This window comes from Vulpes vulpes, chromosome 2, assembly GCF_048418805.1.
Source record: "Vulpes vulpes isolate BD-2025 chromosome 2, VulVul3, whole genome shotgun sequence".
Taxonomy (NCBI): Eukaryota; Metazoa; Chordata; class Mammalia; order Carnivora; family Canidae; genus Vulpes; species Vulpes vulpes.
In genome coordinates, this window is record NC_132781.1 from 110,041,181 (window position 1) to 110,065,935 (window position 24,755).

Consider the following 24,755-nt stretch of genomic DNA (forward strand, 5'->3'; position numbering starts at 1 on the left):
GAGCACAGAGGACCACTTTTCTCCCAAACTGCAAAAAAAAAAAAAAAAAAATTGCTTTGCAGCCTTTGTTTGGAATAAAAATTTCCCATGAAAGCAGAATCTAGGTGTGCTGGTAACAGTGGGCTTCAGATATAAAGCTTCGTCAATTACCTTTTATGAGCTCATCCTAAAAGCAATTATTGGCATACCCGATGGAATGAGCAGTTCAGATCCCATTGGAAGTAAGAGAACATAATAAGTATGCATTTAAAATCCACTCTATTCACAGTGGATAACTTTTGAAATATTATTATACTACAGATATATTTTGGGTCCACCCAGGCTCTGAATACAGTCAACAGAAAATTGATACTTGAGAATGCAATTTATTTACCCCAAAACATTAATTTGAATAGTTTGGAATTAGATATTTCATAACACTTCACCTTGAGTTAAAAAAAATTAAAATGCATTGTCCAAACTCTAAAAAGTGGTTAATGTTCCATAACTGTGTTTTTGTAAGGAATGCATTTTGTTCCTCATGTACTGAGAGCATCACTAATTTGAACCACAATACAATCCAAGAGGAAATATATGTAACTAAATATCTAAAAAAAAAAAATGTTTTTGTCTTTTCAAATGATCTCCCTTTTGTGTTTAAAAATTAGGTCCTTAATCTTCCTTTATAAATTTACTAGTATTTTTTAATATATCGCTGCAGCAGGAACAACTAATTAAACCAAACACTAAAGTGTTAGATAAGATAAATTCTTTAAAGAAACCAACCTTAGTAAGATGATTTTCATGTAAATCAATGACCACTGAATATTCGAGGACCCTTTCTTTCACATTAAGCATGAGAATAAGAATGGTTTCAATATTTGAGAAGTTTGAAACAGATTTTCCCTTTTTTTTCTTTTTGAACTCTGTTTTCACCTTAGAAACCAATGCTTATGCTACAAAATGAAAGATTTTCGAAGACATGAGAAACATTTGCCCTGCATAAAAATACATTTTATGAGCACATAACCATATATCAAAAATCAATATATTCCATGGAGACCTTTAACTTGATAACTTAAATAGGCTATGGAACAATAGTTTGTGACCAAAATTCTCAGGGCAAAAGTTCTCACGTGTCCTTGAATTTCGAAACTGTTTATCTACCTGGATGCCAAAAGAAGAAGTAGAGGCTAGAAATAACAATTTACTTAAATATTAGAAATATTCCCCTTAACTTCTCTTTCATCCTTATGTTCCGTGAGTCCACCAAAATAGGCAAATTTAACCCGCCCCCCCCCCCCCCCAGCATTAAACACTGTAGAGGCATGTCTGGTAACAAGGTATTTGCCAGAATGATAATGGTATTACAAGCAGTCTCAATCAATACATTTCTTTCTGTAGTTAACAGAGAGGTAAGCAATAAATCTCTAACTTAATCCAACCAACATAGCTGCAAAATGCAAAAAGCTTTATGAATGATAGATATTAAATTTTTTTAAAAGCACAAAACCACAAACAAGCAGTTCTAAAAGCCCTTCATTCTGTAGAGTCTATACAAACAAGATTAAAGCAGATAAAAAGGGTGTTGAGAAAGAAAAAAAAAAAAGCCCCAGACATGCATTAAGCTAGTTTGACAGCTCCATTGTTCAACCGGTCCCATTGTCAGACCCAAAGATGTATTCAGTGCTACAATGTCTGCTAGCAAATAAACAAAAGACTACATTTTTCAAAGCAGGATGCCAATTCTATCATAATTCTTTCTCTGCTTCCCGAAAGGTCAGTGGTGGCTCATTCTTGGTATGTGATCGAACCCTAACACAGATGCAAGAAACAAATATTTGCTTTCAATACAGAGGGACCCAGGACGCCATGCATGAACAGAGGTCTTTAAACAGGTACACATTTTGGCAAACAGGATAAAGTGATCCAAACCTGGTAACACAGAAGGACTATTTAGGTAGGCTAAGTCCAGATTAGAGCGGTATTTGGAACGCAAGTCTAATATGGAGTCTCCTTAGCTCCTTTTTCGGTGATTATTCCATGCAGAGTGCATGATAATGAGAGGCTGAGACATTGCAAAGGAAAAGACAAACCAAGAGCCAGATTCCGAGCCTTTAAAATTATCCACTGGCCACTCACAAATAGCAGGGAACAAATACATGATATGCTTTCAAAAGGCAACGGGTGCAAATATAACTCGTGCTGGGCAGTCCTTTCCTTTCTCTCGCTGGCTCCCTTTCTCCCAGTCCTTGGTCTTGATTTTGTTTCTCTCTCTCTCTCTCCCTCTCTCTGCCTTGATTCTTTTCCCCCCCCCTCTAAGATAAGGAAGCTACTTGATGCTGAGCATGATTATTGTCTCCGGCAGCTCTAGAAACTAGAAAAAGCACACATTAAAAACAAAGGACACAACAACATACCTTAAAAGCAGCTCCTCATTTCTCATAGTAACAGCGGATTTGGGACAGCGCATGCTTTCTACACTGATACACTGGTAGTCTCCACAAAAGCCAGTTCAGAAGTGCGCTCAAACATCAATGCCACAGTAGCTGTTCACTAATGCGCTCTCTCTCTCTCTTTCACTCTCTCTCTTCCTCTCTCCCTCTCTCTCTCTCTCTCTCTTTCCCCACTCTCTTCTCTAGTCAAATTCTGAATGGTGGAGCAAAGAGGTTCCTGCAGATTCACTAAGTAGAAATAATCCTCTCTGACAAGTTATGTTGTCTGGGCATATTTTTACATTAATACACTGTGCTGCCTATAGGGGTCTTGTTTGCATTCACTCAAGCCTGCCTGGTGTGAGTTCTCCTAATTACCATCTTAAAAAATTGGAAAGAAAAAGAAGGAACTCATTTACCTTTTTCTTAGACATAGAATAGCCAAGCCAATGCCACATTTTCTTTTTTGCTATATCAACTATCAGCAGGCATCGCAGATGACTACCAGAGGATTTGGATAGGTCAGTGTGCTAAAAAGGATTTTTGCTTCTCTTTTCTGGGACACTGAATTCACAGTTGGATTCATCTATTCCTTTCCTCTTGTCCTCGGGAAGAGTGACAAGGTCAAGACCCTTAGCCCCACCCTGGGTCATGGATGCAGAAGATAGAGATTGGGGGACTTGGAAATATTTTAACTCTGTGCACACCAGAGCTCTTGCAATCAGAGCAGGATTCACCTGAAGCAGGACATCCAAAGGAGGCAGGCAATGCAAAGATTGTTTGGTCATATTGAAGTCCTAGGTGACACCGGAGCATCATCCTCAAAAGACCAATTAGATATTCTTTTCCAAAATTGGAAAAATCAGCTGCCCCTACTTCATTATACTCAACGGGCTTATTAGATACAGTCAGCCAGGGAAATATGCATTCTACTTCTGTTTATTAGAACAAGAAGAATTCCATGCAGATTAGCCAAGTAGAACAGCAGGTTAAACACACAGAGAAAAGACGAGATGCTATGGACGGAACAGTCAGTTGCCCAAAAGTGCAAACTAAGGCAACATTCTGTGTGCTCGCAGGAAGCCAAGAATGCTCATGGTGGGTATGGAACAATGCAGGGCAGAGCCCGAAAAAGAGCTGGATCACTGAATCCTGGATTCTTCACCCCCGGCTCAAAGCATGTCCCTGTCCTCCACTAGCACCTGCCATGAACCTCAGTAATAATCTGGGGTTACAACAGCTGTGGGAATAATAGTGGGGTGGGGAAAATCACAGTGAGCTCTGTCTCTCTCCTATTTGAGGAGCTGGAATATAACCCAATATCTTGCTAAGACCCCTGACCCCTGAGCCTAGTCTTGGCCCAGAGCTAGGCAAGTGGAGATGGTCTGGAGGGTGCTGAGGGTTCTTCAATCTACTGCACAGAAATCTTGCTTAGTTTTTCAATGGTGCTGAGGACAATAAAAAGCGGCGATTGAGAGCAGTCACCATCCCTATTTCTGGATGACAGGGAGGCAATATGATGGATAACTCGACAAAGGTCAAACGATGAAATAACGCTTGTCCCTAAAACAATCACATTTTTACATTCCCCTCCTTCCTTAGGATTAGGACACATGGAAGTTATAGAGTGAGTATATAAAAATGATTTACCTTGCCAAAGAATGATAGTACTTAAAACCTAAGATGTTCTTTAGAAGCAAGATAAACATCACATACATGAACATGGGACCAGAGAGATCTTGGAGGGAGGGAAAGAGTTGGAGCCATTCCGCTAGTGACCTAGCCTCTCCGCGGCTCTCTTTGACTCCCATTCTTCAATGGGAGGAGAGGGCAACAAATGGTAATTTGTTTAAAGCACCTGAAGATCCTATAATGAAACTGGGTGTGTCCTGTTATTTTAATTTTTATTATTATTTTTTTTTTGAGGGGAGAGAGAGAGAGAGAGCGCAAGTGGCAGAAAGAGCAGAGGGAGAAGGAGAGAGAGAATCTAAAGCAGGTTCTACGCCCAGTGCGGAGCCCAAATCTGAATGGATCTCAGGATCCCGAGATCATGATCTGAGCCAAAGTCAAGAGCCTGATACTTAACCCACTGAGCCACCCAGGCACCCCCTATTGATACAAATATTTATAAAAAGTGAAATAAGTGGCCTGACATTGCCCACAGTTGTGTCTCTTAGAAAAAGGTAAAACTGTGCTGCTCAGACAAAAAGCTCTTTCCTTAATATTTTCATAAAATTCCTTAAAAAATTTTTAAAATGATTTTTATTGGGGTAAAACTGACATACGGTATTAGTTACAGGTATACAACATAATGATTTAATATTTATCTCTACCGCAAAAGGATCATCACAGTGAGTTTCGCTAACATCCATCACCACACACAATTTCTTTTCAGTGATGAGAATTTTTAAGATTTGTTCTCTTAGCAACTTTTAAATATGCAATGCAGTATCATTAACTGCATTCACCATGCTGTACATTAAATCGACATGGTTTATTTGATAACTGGAAGTTTATTTTGGCCACCTTTCCCACTGTTCTCTGTACTTTTGAGTTGAGATTATTTATTTAAATTCCACGCATAACTGAAATCATATGGTATTAGTCTTTTCCACACGTAGCATGCCCCTAAAGTCCATCCACGCTGCTGCAAATGGCAAAATTTCATTCTTTTTAATAGCTGAATAATATTCCAATGTGTGCACGTGCGCATGGTTGTGTGTGTGTGTGTGTGTACATGTTCCTTACCCATTCATCCACTGATGGAAACTAAGGTCATTTCCTTATCTTGGATATTGTACATAATGCTGCAATGAACAGGGGGATGCATACATCTTTTTGAGTTCATGTTTTCATTTTCTTCAGATAAATATGCCAAAGTGGAATTGCTGGATCGTATGGTAGTTCTTTTTTTTTTTCTTTTTTTGAGAAACCTCTATACTGTTTTCCTCAGTGGCTGCACCAATTTACTTCCCCACCAACAGCGCACAAGGGCTCCCTTTTCTCTACATCATCTCCAACACTTATTTATTATCTTTTGGATAATAGCCAATCTGACAGGTATGAAATGATATTTCATTATGGTTTTGATTTGCATTTCTCTGGTGATTTGTGATACTGAGCATCCTTTCACGTACCTGCTTCCCTTCTGTGTATCTTCTTTGGAAAAATGTCTATTCAGATTGTTTGTTTGCTATTGAGTTGTAAGAGTTCTTTTTGTATTTTGAATATTGACGCCTTATCAGATAGATAATTTGCAAATATTTCCTCCTATTTGGTACTCTGCTTTTTCATTTTGTTGATGGTTCCTTTGCTGTAGAGAAACTTTTTAGTGTGATGAAGTTCTACTTACTGACTTTTGCTTTTCTTTGGCTTTGCTTTTGGTATCAGATCCAAAAAAATCATCACCAAGACTAATGTCAAGGAACCTACTGCCTATTTTTTTTTTCTTCTAGGAGTTTTATGGTTTCAGGTCTTATATTCAAATCATTAGTCCATTTAGAGTTAGTTTTTGGGTATGGTATAAGGTAGGGGTCTAGTTTCATTCTTTTGCATGTTGCAGTCCAGTTTTCCCAGCACTATATATTGAAGAGACTCTTCCTCTTTGTATGTGCTTGGTTCCTTTGTCATCAGTTAATTAACTCTGTATGTGTGGGTTTATTTCTGGACTCTCTATCCTGTTCCATTTATCTATGTGCCTGTTTTGGGGACACTATCATATTGTTTTCATTGCTATAGTGTTGTAATATAGTTTGAAATCAGGAAGTATGATGGCACCAGCTCTGTTCTTCTTTCTCAAAATTGCTTTGTTTATTTGGTGTCTTCTGTGGTTCCATGTAAATTTTAGGACTGTTTGTTCTGCTCCTGTGAAAAATGCCACTGAACTTTTTGGTAGGGATTTCATTGAATCTGTAAATTGTTTAGGGTAGTTTGGGCATTTTACATAATAATTCTTCCAATTCACGAGTGTGTCATATCTTTCCATTTATTCGTGTCTTCTTCAACTTCTTTCATCATTGTCTTACATATAGCTCTTTCACTTCCTTGGTTAAATTTATTCCTGGTATTTTATTCTTTTTGATGCAATTTCAAAGAAAATTATTTTCTTAATTTCTCTTCCAGATAGTTCATTATCAGTGTATAAAAACATAACAGATTCCTGTATATTGATTTTGTATCCCGCGACTTTACTGAATTCATTCGTTAGTTCTAAGAGAACTTTTTTTAAAGATAGATTTATTTATTTATCTATTTATTTATTTACTTATTTATTTATGAGAGAGAGAGAGAGAGGCACAGACACAGGCAGAGGGAGAAGCAGGCTCTATGCTGGGAGGCCGACGCGGTACTTGATCCCGGGACTCCAGGATCGCGCCCTGGGCCAAAGGCAGGCGCCAAACCGCTGAGCCACCCAGGGATCCCCAAGTTCTTAGAGGAACTTTTGGTGGACTTTTGTGCTTTCTTTATATGAGATCATGTCCTTTACAAATAGTGACAGTCTTACTTCTTCCTTTCCATTTTGGATGCCTTTTATTTTTCTTGCCTAATTGCTCTGGCTAGGACTTCCCATACTATGTTGAATGGAAGTGGTGAGAGTGGATATCCTTGTCTTGTTCTTGATCTTAGTGGAAAAGCTTTTAGCTTTTCAGGATCGAGTATGATGTTAGCTATGGGCTTGTCCTGTATGGTCTTTCTGCTGCTAGAGTATGTTCCTTCTATACCCACCTTGTTGAATACTTGTATACAATTTCTAATCAGGGCTAAACTATGAGGCAAGTACTAATGTATAACCATAATGCATTTGCTTATCCATAAATAGATTCTTAGCATCAGAAGCCAGTGCTGCAGTACATGCAGCTATTCCTATAGGGAAATGAATTACAGATCCACAGGTGTAAGGAATGGAAGTGAATCAAACCATTAAATATTTCTATTTTCCCCACTCCCTTTTTAGTCTAGGGACCTAAATAATGAGAAAGCTATTGAGGTAAGACCTTAGAACTTGTCCAAACTCCACTAAGATTAACAGATTGAGGATCTTATACTTGCTTGTTGGTGTGTGCTGAAGTTGGGTTATAAAGGTGAGTGAGTAGAAAGAAGATGTCTTATTTCTAACATTTACATATTGTGTGATAAGTCTTTGACTCTAAATCCATGGGGATTAATCTCTGCACTTCTTAATCCACCCAAAAGAATAACTTCCCCATAGCTAGTACTTAATAAATGTTAAGTAAAGGAATAAATTTATTTTTCAACTATTGGAACTTTGGGGGAAAGGACCAGTTCATTCCCACAATTCCTTTACATAGTTTCCTTAACAAATATATGGAAAAGAGCTCACAACAACTCACTTTTAATTCTAATTCACACATTCAGTTGGTGTAGCTGACATCACTGAGAATTCCTTGCATGTTGCTTGCATTCTAAATTTCAGGACCTTTTCACATTTAGCAGTTCATGCAATCCCCATAACAACACCGTGGGGCAGGAGGAACTGGTGCCATTGCCTTCTCAGTTGAAAAAGTTCACACGCAGAAAGTCCGAGCAGCTTGCCCACAGAAAGTACAATAATGACCGATGTGGGGATTCAGTCTACACCAACCCCTGGGCCCACATTCTTTCCACTGCTCCACAGTGTGATCCAGTGCTTTCACTGTGGCCAGTGGTTCACAGCACACCCAGGCAAGGCATGAGTTGTAAGGAGCATTTAGTGCAATGAACCTTATGCTTTTTCTTTTTTTTTTTTAAGATTTTATTTATTGATTGATTAATTGATTGATTGAGCATGAACTAGAGGAGGGGCAGAGGGAAAGAGAATCTCAAGAAGAATCTGTGCTGAGTGCAGAGCCCAACATGGGGCTTGATCCCATGACTCTTAGGTCATGACCTGAGCCAAAATCAAGAGTTGTTGGATGCTTAACCAACCTAGCCACACCAGTGCCCTAAACCTTACCCTTTTTTCATGCAATAATAATAAACATAGAAAATAGAGAGTAAATTAATGAAAAATTGACTAAAAGGTTATGTTTTGGCAACCAGTATTTACTAATTCCTTTCAAAACTTTATTTCAAATGAAGATTGAGCTGAAACTAGACAGTCTAAGCACTTTGGGGAATGATTTTTTTTGAGGTAATCTACAACAAGAGTTGATTTTTAGCAACCCTGATTATTACTGAATTTGGTTTGCAGGGAAATTTTCTTCAAAAATATTGTAGCAGGGAAGCCTGGGTGGCTCAGCAGTTGATCACCTGCCTTTGGCCCAGGGCATGGTCCTGGAGACCCTGGATCAAGTCCCACATCAGGCTCCCTCTGCCTGTATCTCTGCCCCTCTCTCTCTTTCTGTGTGTCTTTCATGAATAAATAAATAAAATATTTAAAAAAATATTGTAGCAGTAATTGGCAAAGATTAGCAACAAAAACTTAGTTTACTTCAATATCCCTATATTCCTCCACATATGTTTTTAACAATTTAAATTGCATTTTTAGCTAATTATGAAAACTTGGGGAGAGAAAGCTGAAAAATGCCTGCAATGTGGGAATACAGGAGTGAGCTGAGACTGAGCCAGGTATCTTGACCTTTCTAGATATGAGCCTCCCAAAAATGTTCTCAAGGGTAAATTATGTGTGCCCTTACTTATGTTTCAGGTAATTTCTAGAATTAAAAGCTAAATTTCTATAAATTTTATTTATTTATTTATTTATTTATTTATTTATTTATTTATTTATTTATTTATTTATTTATTGAGACAGAGAGAGAGAGGCAGAGACACAGGCAGAGGGAGAAGCAGGCTCCATGCAGGGAGCCTGATGTGGGATTCGATCCCGGATCTCCGGGATCACGCCCTGGACCGGAGATGGTGCTAAACTGCTGAGCCACCTGGGCTATCCTAAAAGCTGAATTTCTAAATGCAACATTAAAAATGCCAACTTTGGGATCCCTGGGTGGCGCAGCGGTTTGGTGCGTGCCTTTGGCCCAGGGCGCGATCCTGGAGACCCAGGATCGAATCCCACATCAGGCTCCCGGTGCATGGAGCCTGCTTCTCCCTCCGCCTGTGTCTCTGCCTCTCTCTCTCTCTGTGACTATCATAAATAAATAAAAATTAAAAAAAAAATGCCAACTTTTTTTTCTGACTTCTATACCTTATCTTTGCACTTTGACATTTATGTTGCAAAGGTAAGTAGAAGAGAGTGTTTCAATGGAAGTGTACAATATGAAGTGTGCTAGAGATGTGGGGCCAGGCAATACAGATTCCTTCTATGATGAAGGATGGGATAATACCAAATTCTATCCTGCTTCTTAGAGTCCCATCCAAAAAGAACAATCTTGGTATATAGAGGCCCCGAGGACATTAAATCTCTTTAGCTGATAGTTTTAGATATTGTCTTAATCCACTTGGGCTGCTAAAACAGAATACTACAGACTGGGTGATTTATAAATAATGGAAATTGATTTCTCACAGTTCTAGACACTGGCAAGTCAAGGTGCCAGCATGGCCCTTATAGTGAGACCCCTCTTTCTGTTTCATAGCTGGCACCTTCTTGCTATGTCCTTAGATGGTGAAAGGAGCAGATGATCTCTTGGGGGAGGGGGTCTCTTTTATAAGAACACTAACCTTATGCCTGAAGGCTCTAGTCTCATGACCTCATCACTTTCCAAAGACCCCATCCCCTAATACTATCACATTGGGCATTAGGATTTCAATAAATGAATTTTGGGGGACACAAACATTCAAGCCATAGCAGATACAAAGAACTGCCAGGTTTAAATAAGAAATCACATTGCAGGGCACCTGGGTGGCTCAGTGGTTGAGTGTCTGCCTTTGGCTCAATTCATGATCCTGGGGTCCTGGGATTGAGTTCCACATCGGGCTCCCTGTAGGAAGCCTGCTTCTCCCTCTGCCTGTGTCTCTGCCTCTTTCTCTCTGTGTCTCTCATAGATAAAGAAAATCTTAAAACAAACAAACAAACAAAAATAAATCACATTGCTACAAAAGACAAAAAGAACATAGAGAGAACACATGAATGAGGTAAATATAAAGCAATGGTTGAGATCTATAAGAGATGGATTCCTAGTATACTCAGTGAGTGGCACACAGTAAGTGCTCAATAAAGTTGGCACATCTGTGTGCAAATGGATACATTTCTCTCCAGAGCTGATATCAAGCTGAAGGCACAGAGTTTCTCTGAGCAGCCTCATCAGCCTCCCAGGAAAGGTCTCTATGGGCAAAATGGAGGCAAAGTAGTGAAGTAGGCCCACAGGGGTGAGCCCAGAGCAGCATTCCAGAAAGGAGCCTGGATGAGTGGACTATGGAACAATCCGCTTCTCTCAGACTCCAGGGCTCTCTTTTGCCTTGAGGGGAAAATCCTCCAAAGCCAAAAGGACATAGGTATCACAAATCACTACCTGAAACATAAAACTGACAGTTGGTTTAAATTAAAACCTGGCAGCGTTAGTCAAGGAAGGGTTTGACGTTGATCCGAGGATCCATGTAACATGAGTTCTTGTCACTGGAGCACTCAAATGTTACCTCTAAGTCAGACTTGAGAAGCAGGAGGCCACTATCCCTAGCAAGCCCGAGGCCCCTAAGTTCTAAACAAACATTCCTTCTACCAGCTATGGGACTCCTTATTCGCTTCAAAATGGAGATGTTTACTGGGATGAGTGGGGCATGGGGATGAGTAATTAGAGAGAAAATTGGAAAGCCCCTTAAAATTATAAAGTGTGATATTTATCAATAAGTAGATATAAATAATAAACCATAAAGTACTTAGGGCTCCAAGAAGCCACTTGAAAATATGCACTAGATAAATTTAAGAGGTATTATAAAGAGTAATAATGACTGCTTGCTATAAAGGAAAGAGGCTATAAAGACAGACACCAGGAAGCGGGTCTCAAGAACTATCTCCGTGTAGGTAGCAAAAGGTCTGTTGAAGACAAGCCTGAGAAAATAAAGGAATTCCCGTGGAAAACATGGGCTACTTAGCTGATAAAATAACTAACTTTGGTTCATGAACTCTTATGACTTAGCAAACAACATGTTTACAACTGAGCAGTGATTTCCAGCTGAATGTTTTGTCAAGGACCACTCTTGGGCAGATGGGAAATCTTGAGAAGGCCACAGGTGACTACACATAAGTTAGGCATTAACATTTGCATGGAAAACGGGCCCAGTTTATTGCTATTTTTAAGACACACAGCACACACAGCTGCCTTTCTGCTTGTTCAAAAGGCCGCGTCGGAGAGGTTGTGTAACTTGACCCTTGTCGATGAGCCCTCAATGGACATGTAGGATCTGGTGCATTTGGGGATCCCTCCTGCTTAGTAGTTTTGATCCTAGAGAAACCGAAGGGAAAAAATGGCACAAGTATAAGGAAGGCTGTTGGGGGAGCAGACAAGGCCTCCTCACAGGAAGGTGAGGCCAAGGTGGGGATTCACGTGGCCCTACCACACAGTTGAAAGAGAAACTCAGATGGTCCAGGAAAGTGGTCCTGAAACCCCCACAACACATTCACAGCTCTTACAGAATATGCAGGTGCTTTAAATGTTACATTTCTTTATATATAACTCTGAAATTAAACCATATGCTTGTTTACTTGTTTATTATCTGTTTCCTGCATGTGAACCTAAGTCACATGAATGAGGAACTTATCCCATTTTTATCACCACTTCAGAACAATGTGTGGCATATGGTAGACACTTAATAAACATTTGTTCAATGGCTGGATTTCTCTGTGAGGCACATTCTTCTTGTTAAGTGACCTGATCTCAGTAGCTCACAGCTACGTGACACAATTTGTGAAGCACTTTCCGTGCTCAACTATGGAAACTGTGGCTCGAATCTCTGAGGACACAAAGATTAGGAAGGTCGGTTCCTGGCTTTAAGTATGGTGTAGACTCACTGAGATGGAATGATAAGCTTGCTGTTTTAATCATTTTTTTTTGAACTTGATCATCTATATGGGTTCATAGAAAATAAAGTGATAAACAGGGACACCTGCGGGGCTCAGTGGTTGAGCATCTGCCTTCGGCTCAGGGAATGATCCTGGAGTCCCGGGATTGAGTCCGACATCGGGCTCCCCTCAGGAAGCCTGTCCCTCTCTCTGCCTATGTCTCTGCCTCTCTCTGTGTCTTTCACAAATAAATATATAAAATCTTTAAAAAAATAAAATGAAGTGATAAACAGATATATTTCCCCCTTTACTTTCCACAATGCTGAAGTTTGGGAGTTGGTAAGCTGCAAGCAGGTAGGACTGGGCATTGACGATGAGATGCATGGACAAAACTTACAGAATTGAGAGCAATGAGAATTACAGGATTTTTTTTTTTGTGATGCCCTGGAAAGAGTAAGTGTTCTTAATGGGCAAGGAATAAGAATCAGAGGCCAGCCAACCTTTGGTTTCATTCAGTTTCAGGAGGAGATCTATAGCGTGTACTTAACTCTCTAGTTAACTGCGCCATAGCGCCAGGAGTTGGCGAATGCTCCTTTGTGCCAGAGAAGTCCTGCACCACATGGCTGTCAGTCACTGGGGTCCCCGAGGTCTACAGCAACTTACCCTCCTATCACTTCCACCCTCCACCTGCCATTAGAAACAAAACAAAACACACATTTCCTTAAGTCAGCTCCTCAGGAGATGTATCCTCACTTTTAAAAGTGCATTAATTTGATTTTGATTTATGTGGCAGGGCCTGACATGAAACATTACTTTGACTTTCCTGTTCCTATACATATATATGTACATATATGTTCCTGTGTACACATATTACATTATATATATGCACATCACATTAAATATAGTTACCTATTTTAATCATATTAATATAACTTGTATATATATGTATATTAATGTTGTTATGCTACATATAGTAAATGTTCTAAGAACATGACTGAGTCATGGTCTTCAAAGGGAAGTTGTTCTTTTTTTTTTTTTTTTAGAGATTTTATTTATTTATTCATGAGAGACACAAAGGGAGAAGTAGAGACACAGGCAGAGGGAGAAGCAGGCTCCCTGCGGGGAGCCCGACGCGGGACTCGATCCTGGGACTCCAGGATCATACCCTGGGCCGAAGGTAGATGTGCCTAACCACTGAACCACCCAGGCGTCCCCAGAGGGAAGTTTCTAGAGGCCAAAGGGATGATAGAGCTGAGAGAGAAGAAGCCTGCAACTGAGGAAAGAAGGAAGGACGCTGCATTCCCTATTGGAAACTGGCAGTGGGAAGCCACGAAAGATTTTACAGCATCTCTGGCCCTAGACGGTGACTGTTGGGGAATGGAGACTAAAGCAGGAATGCAGACAAGCCTGAAGTCGGGGAGCGCAGTCGGGAAGCCACCGTACAGGTAAGCGACAAGGTAGGCCTGGGCACGTGCATCGGGGACCCCAAGTCAGAGTAGCTCACTCCCCTAGTAGGGGCTGCAGCTCATGGGCCTCAGCAGCCGCACACACCACCCAGGGTAGGGGACGGGGGCAGGGGGCCGACAGATGGGGGCCTGGCAGGTCCCCCAGGCCACGGTGTCTAGAAGGGGCTGAAAGATAGTCTATGGGTAGAACCACTACCTGGACAACTGTAGGGGCGTGAGGGAGAAAACGGAGGGGGGGAGAGAGTCCTGAGGGTGCTAACCCGTGGGTTTGGCAGGTGATCACTCTGCCGGCCTGGGGGGAGCCCCGGAAAGGAGGTGGCACAGTGGGGTTGCCAGGAAGGCCAGGGGGCCACGGAGGAAGCCTCTGAGCTTGAGATGCCTGCAATGGGGTTAGAACTACCTGCGGCCGAGGGTGACATCCGCCAGGAGGGGCACTCTGGGGCCAAAACAAGGAGGGGGACACCCAAAGCCCGGGGCCAGTGAAAGACGAAGGAGGAGGAGGCACAGCCCGAGGCCCCAGCGAAAGAGAAGAGCGGCCACGGGGCTCAAGGCCTCCAGCTTCGCTGGGGGGGGCACAGGTGCTCCGGGCTCTGCAGGCACCTTGCTGCCCCTGAGGTCACGAGTTTTGTGTGGGCGCCACAGGAAAGGGCTGGACAGTGCACATGAGGGGCAGGAACGTGTTGGAAGCTTCGAGAATCAGCTGGGAATTCTGGTGAGAGGTCTAGTTTGAAAAGGAGGGCGGCCTGGGTGGCTCAGTGGTTTAGCACCGGCTTCGGCCCAGGGCCTGATCCTGGGGTCCCGGGGTCGAATCCCGTGTCTGGCTCCCACAGGTGGGAGCCTGCTTCTCCCTCTGCCTGTGTCTCTGCCTCTCTGTGTCTCTCATGAATAAATAAATAAAATCTTAAAAAAAGAAAAAAAAAGAAAAGAAAAGGAGGCAGGCCACATCCACGCCCATGTGAGACAGGGAGCCGAGGCCAGGCTGTCTGAGGTTCCAGGAAAGCCCTGCTCACTCGGGCCTGACTCTGGACCTTCAGCTGTGCCCCTGATGCCTGGGCCAGAATCAAGGGGTGCCCCCGTGCTGTTCCTCACCACCTGCTTTAAGGCCCCAACTGCCCAAACAGGGAGGGTGGGGGGCCGGGTCTTCATCTGGCTTACGGAACAGGACAGCACCAGGGGCAGATCACGGTCGTCCCCTTCCAATGGGCCAGCTGGGACCAGTAGCTGGAAAAGGCCAACAGCAGAAGTCGTTCTTGGAAGGTGTCTATGAAACTTCGCCAGGTAAGGATGCCAAAAGTTAGAAGGAACTATATAAAACTAGACTTGGATGACATATCTGAGGTCAATCATTTGACACTTTTTTAAAGATTTTATTTATTCATGAGAGACACAGAGAGAGAGAGAGAGGCAGAGACACAGGCAGAGGGAGAGGGAGAAGCAGGCTCCATGCAGGGAACCCAACGTGGAACTTGATCCCGGGTCTCCAGGATCCTGCCCCGGGCTGAAGGTGGTGCTAAACCACTGGGCTGCCCCATTTTGAGCAAAGCATCATATTCTTAGAGAAACGTCGCCCAGAGCATTCAGCTCCCTGATGTTGACAGAGTGAGGACAGCCGTACACCCAGCACCCGGGGCAACAAGTAAACACCTCTCCAACCCCCCTCTTTTTTTTTTTTTTTTAAATCTAGAACTTGCTTTTAATTCCATAACCAAAGTAGGATTTGGTGAATATAAATACCTAGGAACTGGTAATGCTTGAAAGTAAAAATTGCCTGAGACAGTGACAGTCCGTTGAACAGAACTTTCTCAAGAACTCACCTACTTTTCACCATCTGCATGACCCGAATTCAGAATTCAGAATTCAGGCTACCAGTTTCTTTTCTTTCCTTTTTTTTTTTTTTTGAAAGGTTTTATGTATTTATTCATGAGCGATACAGCGAGAGAGGCAGAGACACAGGCAGAGGGAGAAGCAGGCTCCCTGCTGGAAGCCTGATGTGGGACTCGATCCCGGGACCCCGGGATCTGACTTGAGCCAAAGGCAGATGCTCAGCCACTGAGCCACCGGGTGCCTCGGGCTACCAGTTTCTAGGGAGCCTCTCTCCCTCCAGTCTCACTGGCTCTGAACCACACCACACGTATCAGCTGTTATGTCTCTGCTCCTGCAAAGTGGTCCCTGTTGCTCCCCCCCCCCCCCCAGCACTCATCAGAGGCTCCCTGCTTTCTCCACCCTGACAATGAAGTCCAGGCCACACAACACGAGTCACAAGACCCACCCCCATCTCCAGGCTCACATCGAGGTCTTCTGGGCTGGGGCATCACACCCTTCACACTGGCCACTTGTTTCAGGCCATCACACACAGGTTTTGTGGCCTCCGCGCTAGGCTTCGTGGCTGCCCACATGCACAAAACTCTCCAGGGCTCCCACCCCCTCACCAGGTTTATTTCTGCGTATCCTTCAGGACTTGGCTTAAACATCATGTGCTGGGCACAAAAATAGTCCCTCAAAAATACTTGCCGGCTGGCTGGCTGGCGGACTACAGGAGTTAAGTCAAGGACACCATCCCGGCAGCAAAGGAGATGTGACGATGTCATAATATGGTCCCAGTTTACAAAGGAAACAAAACTATCATGTAATAAGCCAACCACACCTCTTGGTATCTGGAGGACTATGATGTAATTACCTACAACTGAATTCAAAAGAGCTTCTAGAAAGGCCCCCTGCCCTTGGGGATTGGACAGTGGTGTTAGAGACACAAGGGAGCAAAGCACAATACAGAGCCTACTGCTGTGACGTCTTCTAGGCATTTGAAGGAAGGATACATGGCAAGATGTGGCTAGAGTAATGGGAGAGTCCTTCCTGGAGGATCTGGGGAGGTATGTTGGCTCTGGGGGAGGATGTGCTGGGGAAAGTGTGGGGACACCCCCAGTAGGGGAGACCAGTGTGAGGACAGTCTGTGGGTGCGGGCGAAGGGAAAGTCTCGGGAGAACAGCACAAGTGTTGGGGAATGTGAGGGAAGAACAGAAACTCGGAAGTGCGAGGCCAGGCTGGGAATCTGGGGAAACCGAGCAAAGGCATCTGGATTCAACAAAATAAGCACTGGAGGCTCCGTGTAATTTCTGGATCAGTGAGTGAGACTGCTCTCCGCATATGCCAATGGGAAGGTGGAGATCGGCTCTGGCAGCTGGTAGCTGACAGGTAGGCCGTGATGTTCCCACCTAAACACAAACAACTCTCACAGGATATAAAAATATCCAGACTTAGAGACCACGTGGAACAAGAGAAAGACAAAGATATTGCAACTGCAAAAAATAATGACATACCCCTTCTTCCAATTGCTTCTTTACTAGCTCTGCTCTCATGTTCCTGTTTTCTAGATGAAAGCTCCGGGGTAGCTGTATTAGTCTGTGGGAGCTGCTGTAACAAAATACCACAGACTGGGGGGGCTTGCACAGCACAAATCTGTTTTCTCCCAGTTCTTCCAGAGGTTGGAAGTCTAGGACCAAGGTGTTGGTAGGCTTGGTTTCTCCAGACACCCATCCCCTTAGCTTGTAGCCACCTTCCCTCAGTGCCCTCACATGGCTTTCCATCCCTGGTGTTGCTTTCTCTTCTTCTGACACCAGTTCTACTGGATCTAACCCTTAGGACCTTGTTAACCTCTGTCACCTACTCTAAAGCCCTATCTTCAAATGCAGTCACATTCTGAGTCCTGGGTGTTAGGACTTCAGCACATGGATGGGGGGTGGGGGTGCGTGGAGAATGATTCAGTCTGTAACAATGCTAACATGTCTCAAAAACAGCCAATGAGAACTGACTCCTTCATCCCTAAACCTCCTTGGCATGTGCACAACTTCTATTTTTTTTTTTATAACCAGCCACTTTTAGCTCTTTCCCTGAGACGTGCCATCACACCCCTGGTGTGCATTCTCTTTTGCTGCTGCAAGGGAAACACAACTTTGGCTACGACGTGTTCTTGCAGGCGTTGGCTACCGTGCTTCCATGCCAGGACCTTCCATATTCTTGAGTCTCAGCCTCTCTCGTGCATTGTACCTGCCTAAATGGTCATTCCTCCTTCCTGGTTAACGCCTGCTCAACCCTTAAAGATTTGGTTCAAATATCACCTTCCCAGGAAGCATTTTCTAATTTACTCTTTCTAGTAGTTGGATTAGATTTCCCTTGTGTTGGCTGTGTAATGTATCGACTAGGCTATGCTCAACTACATGTCCCAGGTTTTCACTTTTCTTCCTCCTCTCCCTCCTCCTCCTCCTCCTCTACCTCCTTTTATTTCTTATTCTTTTAATGTTTCTGGTTAGGGTGAGCCATAGGAAGATTCTTGGGAGGTGTGAAGGACAGAAGGGAAGCAAGAGTCATTCTGTAGCTCACACACATTGTTGCTGATGTGCTGACCTGCCTCCTTGGTGTGAAGTGGCAGCTGAGCCCGCACCTGCTCTGCCTTCTCCAGATCCTCCCTGAGCTCTGGGCCAGGTGTACGTTTACCTCTATCATCAAGGTCCCCAATGCAAATGCGACAAGAACTGACACACGTCTCAGTCCATCTTTGCACACAAACATTCAGTGTCTGTGGCTTCCAATCTGCTCTTGATCTCCCTTACTTTGCATCCATTTTTCCTTCTTGACTATTTGGTCTTTGAAGGTCAAGTTCCATCATCAGATGCAGAAAAATCTTAGAGAGTGCTTCCCCATGCTGTGTAAAGTCAACCCCCCTTCCCCCCATAACAACTATGTATGCATCCATCTTCTATCTATCTATCTATCTATCTATCTATCTATCTATCTATCTAATCTATCATCTACTACCATTTATCTATCATCAATCTATCCATCCATTATCTGTCTGTATATCTGCTATTTTTCATCTATCCATCAATCATTTATCTACTACTGATCTTTTTCTATCCATTATCTATCATCCATCCATCCATCCATCCATCCATCCATCCATCCCTCCATTTATCACCTACCTATCCATCCTATTGGCTTTGCTTGCCTGGTCAATTCTTGATTCATATATCCCTCCTTTAAGATATTTTTCTGTGCTTCCTTGAAACCTTGGATACACTTCTCTTATACCATTTATCATACTTGATTGTGGGAGATTATTTTGCCAAGTCTTCCTGCCCTCCCTCTACCATGTTGCCTTGTGACGCACTAGAGTAGATGGAATCTATTTCCCTACTCCGTTGACATTGGGCTTAACAATGTGACTTGCTTCAGTTGTCAAGATGTTAGCAGACCTATATTAAATGTCCTTATGTGGTTTAGTTTGGGTCTTTATACTGTGACCTGTCATGAGAAAAGCATGCCTGGGAGAATCTGCTGCCCCTTCCAACTGGGCCTCAGAACAAACACAAATGAAGAAGATCTGAGCCCCACCCACAGCCTGGAGCCAAACACAGCTGACTCACAACCTGAAAGGGAGCTACCCAACCTAGACCTGCTAGACTGCGGTTGACCTGCAGACCCTTAAGTATGAGAAGAAATGTGTATTGTTGAAGCCACCATACTGTGTAATCATTTATATGCAGCTTTTTGTAGCAACTGACTAGTGATTTAGTTTTCTTTTCTGTGCCTCAATTAGAGTGTTGGCTCCTTGAGACTAGAGGCCATTATGATAATTTCTGTATCTCTGATACCTACTAAGATGCCTGATACATGGTGGATGTTCAATACATGCTTATTGCATACTAAAATAAATTTAAAAAATGACCAAATGTTCAAAGAACTATAATGGAGAGAGGCATGGAACAGGGGTGTTAGGAAGTAGAAACTAGCAGAGGTGGAAATGGGGAGAGGAGTCTAGAAGCAAGTGGAAGCATAATATGGTCCATGAACAATTATATGATCAAAAGTTATCTGCCTTTTATTTTCAGATGATCAAAGGCTCAAAAGGCCACAGAGGTCCCATGTGACTCAAGTCATCTTTAAAAAGCATTTTCTTTTCTTTTTCTTTCTTTCTTTTTTTTTTTTTTCCTACTGTAAGCCCTCATAAATCTTTGGAGGCAGGTTGCAACCAAAGCTGTGCCCATCTGTAGCCACTAGCCACCGTAGTACTACTGGGGAAATCGACAATGATAAAAAGCCCGAACCTCCTCCAAAAACAATCAGAAAACAAAATTACTAGAAAGAACAACTTTCCTACTTCTCCTTCAGGTAACCTTGTCTCTGTAATGATCTAATCCGATGTGGGCAGTGTATGGTCACCTTGATCCATGGATCATTTTTGTTGTTATTAGAAGGCCTGTGTGATGCCATCTCTGAAGCTCTCAGCCTGGTCACCAGAGGTCTATACAGCCTCCTCTCCCCAGGGCAGAGCTTGGGAGCTGAAAGCAGGTCTCCGCAGCATCAGTCCTCTCAATTGGGACTGTTGTCACATTCCCTTAGAGCATGTATCACAGGCCTGTCATTAGAATTGCTCCTTATGAGACACATCTTGAAGGATGCCAAATTCATTAGTGTCTGCAGTTGAACTTTTCAAACCTTTTTCCTACATTAAACAACACATACACACACATGCACGCACACGTGCACAGCCACCATCACCGATACACACACACATTCCTCTGTGTTTTGGAGAACAAAGGGAATCTGCATTTTGCTTGGTGTCAATCATAACTTGAGATTAAAGTTGCTGTTTTAAGCATTTGAAAGTTATACCCGCCAAACTCAGGCTTTCTCTGCCTAAGCTCTGAACTTCAAAAGGAATACTGCATAGGAAAACACACACACACTACACCAAACCAACACATACACACACACACACACTCACACACACGAACATCAAAAAATGGTATAAGGACCTGAATGTGTTTCACTCCCATTTCTATAAATGAAGCCTTGATCCGGAACTCCTGCAAAGCCATTACGGTTGTACAAAGCTATGGATAATATAAACTCTTGGTACCCAAGCCATGTTGACATACACAGAAAAACAGGTGGGTCAATGTGATGTGAGCACTATACTGAATCCTGCTTCCAGGTTGTTTCAGGCTGAAATAAAACTTGTAACAATTACTTATCCTGAAATCTCTGGAAAATAATTTCCTTTTTGTAGTCTATATTTAGCATCTTGCTATAAATGAAGCTTATCAATATAATATACTGAATTCCCACTGAGCATATAAAATTATACTATTAAAACTTTACCATTAAAATGTTCTTAATTTAGATGCCATTAATTCAGATTTAGTGATAATTTGGACATACAATGTAATTCTTGTAAAAAACAGCATTTATTATTTTTAATGATTATAAAAGCAATTCGTGTTCACAATGTTGCTCAGAAACATATATAAGCATAAAGAGGAAAAATTATCATCACCTAAATCTGACAAGAAAAAAGAATTGTTTGACTTTTGGGACATTTCTTTTTAGTCATTTTCATTGCATATACTTCATCATTCCACATAAAATTTGGGTTGTATTGATCATATTATTTTTCATCCTGTTTTTTTTCACAATATGAGCAGCTTTTCTCCTATAAGTAATGATTTTTGAAAATATGTTCCAGGACTGCACATCATTTCATTTTACTGATTTCCTATAATTTAACTATTTTCCTAAGGTTAGATATTTATAAAATCTAATAATTTCTCAATGTTTACTTTCACGTATAACATTGAAATGAGAATTCTTTTTTGTTTTGTTTTTGTTTTTGTTTTTTTTTCAAGAATTCTTAATATAAATGTTTATGAGCATCTCTGATTTTCTTTTGAGAGAAGGGAAATGGGTATTCTTAACATATATTATCAAATTGCTTTGCAGATTTGCAACAGTTGACACTCCCTCACAGGACAAGAGTACACGATTCAGCATTCTCCCAAACACACTAATATTTAATTTTAAATTTGCAAATATGAGTGAAATGTGTTACTTCACTGTTTTACTTGCATTTCTTTCTACTGATGATAAATACTTTTCCTAATATTAATTGTCATTTGCCTTCTTTTATGCTTGGTCAGTTCATGTGCCTCTGTCATAAACTAGTGATTTTTCAATGAGTTGTACCATTTCTACATATATTTCTGTACTTTAATTCTCTTTTAAAAAAGGATTTTTTTTTCCTGGTACTAAATTTTAATATTTTTATATAACTGAATATTTCAATAATTTCCTTATAATTTTATTTTTTACATCAAGTCTTGCTCACCCTAAAAGTAGATTAATCTCTGCCTTTGTGTTTTGTTGATTTTTATTTTTACTATTTGGTTCATCTGGAATCATTTTAGAGAGTAAGTTTCAACCTGAATTTTCTATCTTTCACAAACAGGCAGTTTTGCCCTCATTGATTATGTGATCCCTTCTTTTCCCAATGGTTATTAGGGTATGATGAATGTGTTTATGTGTTAGATTCAGGGCTATTGAGTTTCTCTGTCATTTCTTATGTTGGTACCTCATTCCTTTAAGTGGAAAACTTGGTAGCTGTGTTTTATATCATCCAGCATCGCAAATACCCTCATTATTACTCTTTCTGTGCAAAGGAAACTTTAAGTTGAAGTTTGGAACAAACATGTCCATTTGAAAAATTTCCACTGAGATTTTAATTGGTATTTGAATGGAAAACTTAGATATATTTGGGAAAATTGAACATCTTTATAATATTTGCTCTCTCTACCTGGAAATATGGGTTAATTCTTAAATTTACTAAAATCTTCATTTATTTCTCTCTCAGGGAGGACTTGATATTTTCTTCAAAAGGTTTCCTCATCTGTTATTACTGATTTTTAGTGAAGTTGCTGATTTAAAACATTTTTTATTACACTCCTTAAATTCTTAGAGGTTTTCACTGACCACCTTGTTTTTTCATGTTTATATTCAAGCCATGTGCAAAATGATACATTTTTCATCTTTGTTTCTAATTAGCATATCAGTATTTCAGTTCCATATGTTATTGCTATGACCGTAACTTCCAGAACATCATTTAATGAATGATGATAATTTGCAAACTTGCTCATTTCTCATCCAATAATTGGCTTAAAATACTTGCCTTTTATTAAGTTTTAAAAGTTCCTAGTTTTCTAAGAGGCCCCACCCCCTTAAGAATTAGGGTTTAATTTTATTGTGTGTCTTCTTAAAATTTTTTTTAAGATTTTATTTATTTATTCATGAGAGACAGAAAGAGAGAGAGAGGCAGAGACACAGGCAGAGGGAGAAGCAGGCTCCACGCAGGGAGCCCAATGTGGGACACGATCCCAGGACCCCAGGATCATGCCCTGGGCCGAAGGCAGGTGCTAAACCGCTGAGCCACCCAGGGATCCCCTTAAAATATTTTTTAATTTAAATTCAATTACTGTGTAAGATCATTTTCTTTGTTATTGACCTGCTGAGGTGATGTATTATATTAATGGATTTTCTAAAACAAAAACATCTCTTTATTCTTGGCACAAACACAATCGGTTGTGGAAGATTATTCTTTTAATGTAGTCTACCTTTGAATTATGTCAGGGGGCATATGTCAAAGCACCACTGTAACGAGAAATCCCACCAAATATGTAATTCTTTTTGGGTGAAATTTTTAAATTAAAGTAATTTTTAAAAAGATATTATTTATTTATTTGTGAGAGACAGAGAGAGGCAGACACACAGGCAGAGGGAGAAGCAGCCACTGAGCCACGCAGGTGCCCCAAATTTAAAATATTTTAATGACATAACTTACCATTTTAAAGTTTAGAAAGTACATTTAATATAGCCCTGTTGTGACATATTTGTTTTCATTTAACATACTTCATTTAGCTAAGTAGTATATGTATGCCTTAGTTTAGTACAATATTTATTTATTTAAAGATTTTATTTATTTATTCATGAGAGACACAGAGAGAGAGGCAGAGACACAGGCAGAGGGAGAAGCAGGCTCCATGCAGGGAGCCCGATGGGGGACTCAATCCCGGGACCCTGGGATCACACCCTGGGCCAAGGCAGATGCTCAACCACGGAGCCACCCAGGCCTCCCTAGTACAATATTTATAAACATAGTTTACATTTGGGAAATTCTCCAATTTTTGGAGACTGTTTTGAATTAGTGAGGTTTCAGGGCGCCTGGGTGGCTCCGTGGTTGAGTGTCTGCCTTCGGCCCAGGGCTTCATCCCGGGGTCCTGGGATCAAGTGCTGCATTGGGCTGCCCGCAGGGAGCCTGCTTCTCCCTCTGCCTGTGTCTCTGCCTGTCTCCCCGTGTCTCTCATGAACACACAAAAAAATCTTAAAAAAAAAAAATTAGTGAGGTTTGAGGCACTACTAGTTGTGTTAGCATCTTTTCACTGCCGACTGACCAGATGCATTAAAGTTACCGGCCACCCTGCTGCCTGGTTTCTGCAGTCAGGAGTCTCCATAGTCTTGCCAATCTTAATTTCTTTCATTAATACCATGAAATGTGTTTCAAATAGTAGAATCAAATTGAGATGGCGGGATTGGAAAATTAAAGATCACCTTTGCCAAGAAGTCTGTCCATGGCCGATGTTCAGAAAATCAGTGACTTTCAGCTTCTTCCCATAAAATAAGCAATTTATACAGTTCCACAGCATTCTCTTGACATATTCATCAGTTATCCCTTGGATTTGTGCCTTCCTACTACTGCTGAAAGTCCTCAGGGCAGGGGCCCTTCTGTGAGGGCAGTGCCTCTCTTTAATAATCTCATATGGACCCTTCATATATGGCACCAGGAATGCATGGCCCCTGGGGTTCTGGCTGCGAACCTATCTCACACGTTCCTTCCAGCCAGACTGGCCAGGCTGCAGTGAGGTAGGAATGGAGAGTTCAGCTGAATCGCCCAGTACAGCTGTGCCCTAGTCACGTTAAGTGTGGTTTAAACTCCTTGAACTCATTAATTCAACTTAATTTTTAAAAAGTCACCCAGAAGTTGTCATGTGCATAGAACTGTACTACAGCATAAAGAAACTCACTCTGATTATAGGAGACTCCTTTCTCCTTCCTAGGTAAATTAAAATATTAATTTCTGCTAATTGGGTATCAATATGT

The 24,755-nt window shown here is 41.5% G+C and overlaps 1 protein-coding gene across 16 annotated transcripts in view; it reads right to left on the reverse strand.

Moving 5' to 3' along the window:
- Nucleotides 1–24,755, reverse strand: part of CELF2 (CUGBP Elav-like family member 2) — a 955,758-nt gene that overhangs the window by 312,242 nt on the left and 618,761 nt on the right. For 4 of the 16 annotated variants that reach the window (XM_072749560.1, XM_072749561.1, XM_026016656.2 and 1 more), the window contains exon 1: nucleotides 2,400–2,732. The exons of 7 other annotated variants lie outside the window; for them this stretch is intronic. In XM_072749560.1, coding sequence (XP_072605661.1) covers nucleotides 2,400–2,452 — 53 coding nt within the window. In that variant the 5' untranslated portion in view covers nucleotides 2,453–2,732. Of the gene's footprint in view, nucleotides 1–1,914; nucleotides 2,240–2,399; nucleotides 2,733–24,755 lie in introns of those variants that run through there. 5 more of the 16 variants (XM_072749585.1, XM_072749579.1, XM_072749583.1 and 2 more) reach the window with 3 other exon arrangements.